Here is a 10,931-nt window from a genome sequence, read left to right as displayed (position 1 = left end):
TTTCCTGTCTCAAACACATCCGATTCAAGAAGCTCCACTTGCTGCCTTATGTTTCTCATTCTTGACCAATGCCATTGTAACCACATGATCAGGGTTATTCACTTACTTCACAACATGGTTTTAATGTTAAGACTGGTGTATATTTAAACACTACATAATGATGTGTGGTTGGTGTGGTGCAACAGATAACACCACTACCTGCCACTGAGCTACCACACCATGTGGGAGGCTGGGGTTCGATTCCCGGTCTGGGTGACTATGCTGTGCTACACCAATAAGAGTCCTTGGGCAAGACTCCTAACACTACACTGACCCACCTCTGTAATATGAGTTACCTTGTAAGTCGCTCTGGATAAGAGCATCAGCTAAATGCCATAAATGTAAAATGACACATACAGTCATCTTTATTTCTTTTTAAAAACACTTTCTGGACATTTATAAAAGACAATGTATAAAATCACAGTGTTGTAACATCCTCATTCACATCTGTGCCAAAACACACTGCAGTACAATCTATTTATATACTCGCTGCTTTAATCAGTAGACTTAAATATGCTTTGCCTGAGATGGCAGCATGATAGTGTGTTACTGTTGGCTTTGTTGGCCTTTAGGTACCTCAGTGTTGAACATGCTTCTCACATCATACTGTCTTATTAAGAGTACCTTATAATGAACAAACCTTTGTATAAAAACAATCAGTAAAAACGTGTACAAATCCCATAATAATGCCATAATGAGAGGTGAATAAAATGAAAGGTGTTTCTAGGAATGTAAATAAAAGCACTGTGTTTGTTCTTAGTCCTCTTTCTGTCTCTCTAGTCTGCTCAGTAAGAGCAACGGAGCGATGAAGAAGGCTGAACTGATGATGAAACACATCTGAGCTCCAGCCAGCCAGTACACTGCAAAGGAAATATTGCAATGAGTTCTTGTGAACACTCAACACTTAAACACAAACAAGGAAATAGTAACTTTAACAAGAAGGAAAAGGTCACTGTAACATTATATATATTAGATACAAGATATGGGCTCTGTAGTTAGCCAAACATCTCTTCTAAATGGCCTGTTATCTAGAACAGGAAGAATTCAGCTAAAAAGGTAAAGCATTAATCAAACTTTCAGTAACGTGTGGAAATAGGCCAGTCACTTCCTTGAGTGCTATTGCTAATATAACAGGCAACAGTAATAGGAGTGCCTCTGGTCTTTACCCAGATAAAAGATTAGTCACCTGAGGAGGCCAGAATTGGCCCCAGTGCTCGGGCCAGTGCTCCCAGGCTGCGAAGGATGCCCATCACTGTGCCCTTCTGAGTGGCAGTGCCTAATGCAGTGAAAATATTATCAATATAGTTGTTCATACAACTGACAGATGCCATGTAGGACACAAATACCAAGAATAAGGATCACTAACATCTTAAAGACATAAACATTTTTTTAACTGTAGCTGCTTCTGTTACATATGTCCAGTAACCGCTCTAACACCTCAGTATTCTTGGCACATTTGAGTCTTGAGGAACCACAGCTGATAATCTACCAATGGCAGACACTGCTACAACCTAAACTTGCAAAATAGTCAAACGTTGTGTGATGTGCCAAGAAACAGAAGCGGGGGTCAGTGGTAGGCTAAAAGCTAAGCTAAGCCTGCCCATTCTGATGTACTGCTAGTCTGCTCCCAGGACAATAAACTGGAATATCTCCGACTGCAGTGTGACCCAGTGTGAGTTTTTGTATTCATGGAAAACACGACTCACAAACACCATTTCAGACAACATCACCAAATAAGGTCTTTAGACATTCATTTTATAATATTACACAATAATTTGCTACTAAGATACATATACAGTGGGGAGAACAAGTATTTGATACACTGCTGATTTTTCAGGTTTTCCCACTTGCAAAGCATGTAGAAGACTGTAATTTTTATCATAGGTACTCTTCAACTGTGAGTGATGGAATCTAAAACAAAAATCCAGAAAAATACATTGTATGATTTTTAAATAATTAATTTCCATTTTATTGTGGGAAATAAGTATTTGATACACCAGAAAAAGAAACTTAATATTTGGTACAGAAACCTTTGTTTGCAATTACAGAGATGAGACGTTTCCTGTAGTTCTTGACAAGGTTTGCACACACTGCAGCAGGGATTTTGGCCCACTCCTCCATACAGATCTCCTCCAGAGCCTTCAGGTTTCGTGGCTGTCGCTGGGCCACACGGACTTTAAGCTCCCTCCAAAGATTTTCTATTGGATTCAGGTCTGGAGACTGGCTAGGCCACTCCAGGACCTTAAGATGTTTCCTACGGAGCCACTCTTTAGTTGCCCTGGCTGTGTGTTTTGGGTCGTTATCATGCTGGAAGACCCAGCCACGACCCATCTTCAGTGCTCTTACTGAGGGAAGGAGGTTGTTGGCCAAAATCTCACGATACATGGCCCCATCCATCCTTCCCACAATACGGTGCAGTCGTCCTGTCCCCTTTGCAGAAAAGCATCCCCAAAGAATGATGTTTCCACCGCCATGCTTCACGGTTGGGATGGTGTTCTTGGGGTTGTACTCATCATTCTTCTTCCTCCAAACATGACGAGTGGAGTTTAAACCAAAAAGTTCTATTTTTGTCTCATCAGACCACATGACCTTCTCCCATTCCTCCTCTGGATCATTCAGATGGTCATTTGCAAACTTCAGACGGGCTTTGACATGCGTTGGCTTGAGGAAGGGCACCTTGCGTGCACTGCAGGATTTTAATCCTTGACGGCGTAGAGTGTTACTGATTGTTTTCTTTGAGACTGTGGTCCCAGCTCTATTCAGGTCATTGACCAGGTCCTGCCGTGTAATTCTGGGCTCATTCCTCACCTTCCTCAAGATCATTGATGCTCCACGAGGTGAGATCTTGCATGGCGCCCCAGACAGAGGGAGATTATCCGTTATTTTGCATTTCTTCCATTTTCTAATAATTGCACCAACAGTTGTTGCCTTCTCACCAAGCTGCTTGCCTATTGTCCTGTAGCCCATCCCAGCCTTGTGCAGGTCTACAATTTTATCCCTGATGTCCTTACAAAGCTCTCTGGTCTTGGGCATTGTGGAGATGCTGGAGTCTGACTGATTGAGTGTGTGGACAGGTGTCTTTTATACAGGTAACGAGTTCAAACAGGTGCAGTTAATACAGGTAATGAGTGGAGAACAGGAGGGCTTCTTAAAGAAGAAGTAACATGTCTGTGAGAGCCAAAATTCTTACTGGTTGATAGATGATCAAATACTTATTTCCCACAATAAAATGGAAATTAATTATTTAAAAATCATACAATGTATTTTTCTGGATTTTTGTTTTAGATTCCATCACTCACAGTTGAAGAGTACCTATGATAAAAATTACAGTCTTCCACATGCTTTGCAAGTGGGAAAACCTGAAAAATCAGCAGTGTATCAAATACTTGTTCTCCCCACTGTAATCATTTAATATATACATTTAAATGTCAAATAAGAAATAAATAAGTTACATATAAAATAAAAATAAGTGTCAGCACCTTCAGCACCTGCCCATTGGCTTGTATTTGAAGTTTCTAGTTAATGGGGTTTCTGCATTGCATGTGTAGAAGGTGCTGTGCAAATAAAGCAGCAAAGTTATTGTTATTAATTTAACCCACCTACTTAAACAGCATATTGACCGTCAGCTGGCCGAAAATGTTATTATAAACTTCTATAACAAAGAATAGCCCCAGCAGTTTCTGAAGAAGTCCCAATAGTTACTGAATAATACACCTTAGTGTGTTATAAGCCTTGCTGCTCACCGTGTCCAGAGACTTGTGCTGATAGACATGGCACAACGATGGCAGCCGCTGCACAAGAGGAAAGCACACAGACAGTTCTTTACAACAACAAAAACTGTTACAATTAAAACCCTTCTGTTAGAAATCAGCCATAATTATAATAAACATATGCTTACCAAAGGAATACAAAAATAGGCCAACATAGAGCACTGTCAAACTCTGTGCCAGGCCAATGAGCAGGAAAGCTGGAATAAGTAATATAATTGCCTGAAAACAAACCAACAACAATCAGACTTGATTGAAGGTGTTAATGATTAGTGATAAAATTGCTAGTTCAGTACAGTTTTTTGTTCATTAGCTTTAATTTAGGATTCAGATGTAATAACAACCAGAGGAAAGCAGAACTGCTAATACGTTTTGATGCTTGTATGTTTTATTATCTTAGGCCCCTGGAACGGGGTGACTGCCTATTCTTAAACATGACCATTATCTGGAAACTGTATTATACCACTCGAACTGTCTGGATCTGGCGGCCTGGTTGGATCCTGCGGGCGTATCCACCCTGAAACGCTGCCATGGTGATGCCAATGAAGAAGAACATCTTCCCCTGTTGCATGCTGGTAAACAAAATTAGAATTTTACCCCATTAAAGCAGGTCATTAGTAGAACACTCCTAAGATAACCTTACATATTTAACTTGACACTGAAATAAATAAAAATAAAAACTTTTAATAATAAGAAAGAATAATGTACAACAGCAATGATGAGGGAGTGGCAGTCAGTTTCTCACCAGAACTACCCATTACACTGAATCAACACCTTTAACCCACGGAAATGGCAAAAAAGTGGATATTTCTGGCTTTTAATCTATTGTGTGATGTGATACGTAAGGCGAATACACTAAATGCATCCTTGATATACAAACCTGGAGAATTGAAAGCGCTGATGGGTCAAGAAGCTCAGAGTGAATTCCAGCCCAGAGAAAAGAAAGAGGTATGCGAAGTACACCCAGCCAAGAACTTTAAGATTGTGCATCCCTGGTGACGCAGTAATGAGATAAAAAGCAAACAGTTCGTAAGCAGCAAAACATTAGGTGTGCATTTTGGTGGAAATGCAGCAAATGTCATATAAGGTAGCCCAGTGGTCTCCAACCATCCTCCTGGAAGCCTCCAAACCAAATCTAACACACCTTCAACCCTTAGGGGTGGAACCATAGTCTGCAGAAAGGAAACTCTTCAAGAGCAGGGCTGGAGACCACTAAAGTAGCTCTACAGGTTTCTAGCCGTGTTCTGTAACAGAAGGATCCATGTGCATTCTGAATCACAACTGCATTAATAAAAACAAACCTACGTTGTTTTGATGGTGGTTCTTTTGTTCTTGTGACTGCAGAGAAATTGAAAAGGGCCACTGGACTGAGCAGGTCCCCTACCTCCTGAACATCTGAGGTGTTTGAGGAAGCCTTAATAATAAAATCAGTGTATCAAATATTGACCTATTTGGAACCCATAGAAGTCCAGAGTTCTTTTTACATGCTTTCCTATTTAAATGTGGCATTTAAATGTAGTTCTATAAATAATTCATATTAATAATTAATAACATTGTATTGCAATTTCATAAATGACCAGATTATACACAGAACAGATTATTTTACAATTCAAATAACAAAGCTTTGATGATAAAAAAAATACATAATAATAATAATAATATTAATCATTCTCTATCATGTGTCTGCTTTCATACCTTGCTGTCCTTGTGCAAAGTCTCTGGCAGCATGAGAAAGATGAAGAGCAGGTCAGCGATGGAGAAGAGAACTGCCAGCAGAGCAGGGCCCTGGTAGAAATGCTCAGTATTCGCCAGTTTCAGCACAAAGTAAGCTCCCATTATCGGACCCAGAGTGAAGCCCAAAGAGAAGGCGACACCAATCATTGCCTATTGAGAAAAATACAAGAACAAATCAGCCACCATATTGAGCACACACAAATCAACAAGGCTGATGAATCAACTTCTTATTTACTTGATTCAAATCTAATAACATACAGCTCCCTGTTCTCCATCTCATGGATCAGTTTCTACTTAACATAACCGTGTTCTGATGAAAGATGTCTGCTGCAGTGTTTGGTTAAGTTGGAACATCAGTGCAACGTTTCAAACACAGAAGCGTGCTGTCCAACGAAACTACTGCTCTGCAGCTGGTGATGTGCAGAGAGAGACCTCTGCTGTTTATAATGAAAGCGTTTGGGTTTGTGATTGCTGCAACTGATTGGTGTTAGACCATGGCATTAGTTTCTTATAAGTTCATTCTTTTTAACAAGTTCCTATTACTCGCAGCTCTTGTAAGGATATGTAAGGAAACTGATCGAGACTGGTGCAGAGTGCTGTCATCATTAGATACTGGCACTCACAAGCCAAGCCATTTAGATTGTCAGGACAGAACTTACTGTGGTATAATGTAGTATAATAATAATGGCACTAATAATTACAATTACAGTACTTCACTGGTGTTCTCGTAATCAGACAGTAAACATGACTCACCATTCCTCTGCTTCTTGCTTTAGGGCAAGGCAGGTCAGCCACAACAGCAGTGCAGAGACTGACATTGCCCTTACATATTCCTCCCACAACACGAGACAGGAGGAAAATACTGAAGTTGTGGGAAACCGCCCACAGAATGTAGGACAAAATCAGCCCCATCTGGAAACACACAGAGAGCAATTGATTCTGAATGATAAGCACCCTAAAGGCCTATTAAAGGTAACTTCTATCCTCAACATCTTCAGCATTCTTCTAACTGTGCAAACAGTTTCCTTTTCTAATTACACTCAAACATGTTGAAATGGATGATGCACTAAATACTAGTCCACTGTACTCACAGTAGTTAAAAGCAGCAGTGGTCTTCTTCCATGTTTATCTGATGCAGCTCCTATCACAGGAGAAGACAGGAACTGTAGCAGAGAGTAGAGCGAGCCTATCAGACCTAAGAAGCAGAACATGGAGACGATTATCATCCCTATTGGAAACACTCCAAAGTAAGAATAAATTCAGATGCTAAAAAAGCGTTTACCCCCAAACAGAACACTGTTGTATTTTGTTTCCATAGGAACTCCTACAATCTCTCTGAACCAGTCCACAATGCTTTGCAGTGACTGGTATACACTATCCTGTTTCAACAGGAAAGAGGCCAAAAATGAAAGTAAAATCTTTGAAGAAAACCTATGAATGCAGATTTTCAGTTCTTTATCACATATTCTGAACACCAAATTACAACATGTAGCAATTTACTGATTAATTCTAAGTATTATAAATATATACTATGCATATATAATATTATAAGTGTCTTCTTTACTTTTAATGAAGGTTAATGCAAAAAGATTTTACGCAAAGACCTTTCTATTAAGAATTTCTATTGGTTCATTTATTATGAAAACTGATTGACAAAATGTAAAGAACAACTGCCAGAAAAAATGAAAAACTACAATTTTGTGCAAAATTTAAGATTAAGAATAAGAGTGATATCTCACCCCTGTTTGACTGTAGTGGTCCAATATGGAGGGGAGGAGGGGGAGTATTAAAGTAAAGCCCAGCAGGTCCAGCAGGAGGGCCAAAAACACCACCCGAATGACTCGGGAAGAGTTTCTGTCCTCTGGAGGACTCTTATCCCCTGCCATAACTCCTCCCCTTCACTGGTCTTCTTACAAGTCTGAACAGCCACGGGTGATCCTCAAAGCATCTCCTGTGCTCGCTGAGACGAAATAACCTCCTAGGCCTGTACGTTCTTTCTGCAGTGGAAAAACGTGATGAAAACATGAATGATGGAAATAATCTGAAATGGACAGAAGTATCCAGACACCCCTTCTAGCATCTAATGTAAAGCCTTTCAAGAAGGCTGTAGCACAGGGGAACAAATTCCCTATTAGTATCATTGGTTTCAGAAGAAATGTTGGATACGTAGGTGTCTACAAACTTGTACACATATAAACTGTTACCATTAATTACTTAATGAATTTAGTGGTTAATAAATTACAGATTGGCTGTACTGATGCTGTAAGGAAGTTAGTATTTAGTGCCTTGCACAATACTAACAGGAAATGTTTTATGATGTATAACTACGACAACTTTAAGGTGTGAGATAAATAAAAATGGACCAAAGTTGGTTCTAGTTCTAGAAATGTATCACCACAGAATGTAGTGGTAGAGTAAAAATTGTGATGTTACTCAAACATGACTTTTCTTGTAATATGGATTTTTCAATTTACAGGTCATATTAAACAACCTTGTAAAGCTCCCATGTTCACAAGTCTGAATTTGTAGGTTTATTCTAATTTCCCGTTCCACCTTAAATGCCCCTGCAGCGATATGCTGTAGCCGACACTGGCGTGTAACTGTGCAGGCAGCGTGTAACTGAGGCGACATTTAAGGTGGAACGGAAAGTTCGAATTAGCGAACAAGGAAACTCCAGCTTCGTTGGTAAAACACGGAATCCATCACAAAACACGTCGAAAATGTTTGCTTGATCGTGTCTGACATTAAACTAGCTAGTCTGCAAAATCTGACACACGTACAGATCTGTTTAAAGGCGGTCGGTAAGCTAAATAACTTGTGGTGGAAGTTTCTCTGCAGACAACAATCTGCCCCTTAACTGCGACCACAGAGCAGCTCTCAGACAGTGAACCACTGCGGGCCAGGCAGGACCACAGCAGATGTGATAAGATTAGAATGAGAGATTTGAAGCAGTTACTGTACCTTAGGTCCCTCTCTCTTCGTGCTCGTTTGAATGGATGCGCTTTGATTCACAGTCTCACACACACTCCCACATACACACACACAGGGGCAGTGTCTCAACCAGGAAGAAGACTCTAGAGGAGTGACGCAGCGAGGAGAAAAGAGGAGCCGCGATTAGGAAACTAAAGCCAGTATGAGCTCTACAGTAGAGGAACAGTCAAACTTAGCCTGTATGAGCTCTACAGCAGAGGAACAGTACAGGAACAGTCAAACTAGGAGCCTGTATGAGCTCTACAGTAGAGGAACAGTAGAGGAACAGTGAAACTAAAGCCTGTATGAGCTTTACAGTAGAGGAACAGTCAAACTAAAGCCTGTATGAGCTCTACAGTAGAGGAACAGTAGAGGAACAGTCAAACTAAAGCCTGTATGAGCTCAACAGTAGATGAACAGTCAAACTAAAGCCTGTATGTGCTCTACAGTGGAGGAACAGTCAAACTAAAGCCTGTATGAGCTTTACAGTAGATGAACAGTCAAACTAAAGCCTGTATGTGCTCTACAGTGGAGGAACAGTCAAACTAAAGCCTGTATGAGCTCAACAGTAGATGAACAGTCAAACTAAAGCCTGTATGTGCTCTACAGTGGAGGAACAGTCAAACTAAAGCCTGTATGAGCTTTACAGTAGAGGAACAGTCAAACTAAAGCCTGCATGAGCTCAACAGTAGAGGAACAGTCAAATTAAAGCCTGTATGAGCTCTACAGTAGAGGAACATTCAAATTAAAGCCAGTATGTGCTCTACAGTAGAGGAAAAGTCAAATTAAAACCTGCATGAGCTCTACAGTAGAGGAACAGTCAAATTAAAGCCAGTATGAGCTCTACAGTAGAGGAACAGTCAAACTAAAGCCTGTATGAGCTCTACAGTAGAGGGACAGTCAAACTAAAGCCTGCATGAGCTCAACAGTAGAGGAACAGTCAAATTAAAGCCTGTATGAGCTCTACAGTAGAGGAACAGTCAAACTAAAGCCTGTATGAGCTCTACAGTAGAGGAACAGTCAAACTAAAGCCTGTATGTGCTCTACAGTGGAGGAACAGTCAAACTAAAGCCTGTATGTGCTCTACAGTAGAGGAACAGTCAAACTAAAGCCTGTATGAGCTCTACAGTAGAGGAACAGTCAAACTAAAGCCTGTATGTGCTCTACAGTAGAAGAACAGTTAAACTAAAGCATGTATGAGAACAGTATAACAGTCAAATTAAAGTCTGTATGTGCTCTACAGTAGAACAGTCGAACTAAAGCCTTTATGAGAACAGTAGAAGAACAGTCAAATTAAAGCCTGTATGTGCTCTACAGTAGAACAGTCAAATTAAAGCCTGTATGAGAACAGTAGAAGAACAGTCAAATTAAAGCCTGTATGTGCTCTACAGTAGAAGAACAGTCAAATTAAAGCCTGTATGTGCTCTACAATAGAACAGTAAAACTAAAGCCTGCATGAGAACAGTAGAAGAACAGTCAAATTAAAGTCTGTATGAGCTCTACAGTAGAGGAACAGTCAAACTAAAGCATGTATGAGCTCTACAGTAGAGAAACAGTCAAACTAAAACCTGTATGTGCTCTACAGTAGAACAGTAAAGCCTGCATAAAAAAACAGTAGAAGAGCATGTCAAACTAAACCCTGTATAAGAACAGTAGAAGAACAGTCAAACTAAAGCCTGTATGTGCTCTACAGTAGAGGAACAATCAAACTAAAGCATGTATGAGAACAGTAGAAGAACATGTCAAACTAAAGCCTGTATGAGAACAGTAGAAGAACATGTCAAACTAAAGCCTGTATGAGAACAGTAGAAGAACATGTCAAACTAAAGCCTGTATGAGAACAGTAGAAGAACAGTCAAACTAAAGCCTGTATGTGCTCTACAGTAGAGGAACAATCAAACTAAAGCATGTATGAGAACAGTAGAAGAACATGTCAAACTAAAGCCTGTATGAGAACAGTAGAAGAACATGTCAAACTAAAGCCTGTATGTGCGCTACAGTAGATGAAACATCAAACTAAAGCATGTATGAGAACAGTAGAAGAACAGTCAAACTAAAGTGTGTATGAGCTGTACAGTACAAGAACAGTCAAACTAAAGCAGGTATGAGAACAGTAGAGGAACAGTCAAACTAAAGTGTGTATGAGCTTCACAGTAGAAGAATAGTCAAACTAAAACCTGTATGAGCTTCACAGTAGAGGAACAGTCAAACTAAAGCCTGTATGAGCTTCACAGTAGAGGAACAGTCAAACTAAAACCTGTATGAGCTTCACAGTAGAGGAACAGTCTAACTAAAGCCTGTATAAGCACCCCAGTAGAGGAAAAAAGAGTCCAACTTAAGCCTGTATGAGCTCTACAATAGAGGAAGGGTCAAACTAAAGCCTGTATCAGTTCTACAATAGATGGACAGTCAAACTAAAGC

At 40.1% G+C, this 10,931-nt stretch overlaps 1 protein-coding gene across 2 annotated transcripts; it reads right to left on the bottom strand.

The window, feature by feature from the left end:
• Positions 1-363: 363 nt before the first annotated feature.
• mfsd10 (major facilitator superfamily domain containing 10) lies at positions 364-8,637 on the bottom strand. 2 transcript variants are annotated; one of them, XM_072664685.1, is made up of 13 exons: positions 8,502-8,631; positions 7,280-7,537; positions 6,823-6,919; positions 6,632-6,735; positions 6,294-6,452; positions 5,502-5,690; positions 5,112-5,220; positions 4,687-4,798; positions 4,270-4,378; positions 3,938-4,028; positions 3,783-3,830; positions 1,226-1,315; positions 364-899 (listed from the first exon to the last, which is right to left on the bottom strand). In XM_072664685.1, exons 2-13 carry the CDS (start codon positions 7,424-7,426, stop codon positions 796-798), a joined length of 1,359 nt encoding a protein of 452 aa, XP_072520786.1. In that variant the 5' UTR covers positions 7,427-7,537; positions 8,502-8,631; the 3' UTR covers positions 364-795. The 2 variants fall into 2 exon arrangements, with proteins under 2 accessions (XP_072520786.1, XP_072520787.1); XM_072664686.1 differs by lacking the exon at positions 364-899 and having other exon boundaries at positions 1,258-1,315; positions 3,754-3,830; positions 8,502-8,637.
• Between the last annotated feature and the right edge of the window lie 2,294 nt (positions 8,638-10,931).

This window comes from Salminus brasiliensis, chromosome 20 (genome assembly GCF_030463535.1).
Source record: "Salminus brasiliensis chromosome 20, fSalBra1.hap2, whole genome shotgun sequence".
In the NCBI taxonomy this organism is placed as follows: Eukaryota; Metazoa; Chordata; class Actinopteri; order Characiformes; family Bryconidae; genus Salminus; species Salminus brasiliensis.
Note: the sequence above shows the minus strand (reverse complement) of the source record. Positions and strands in the feature narration are given on the sequence as shown.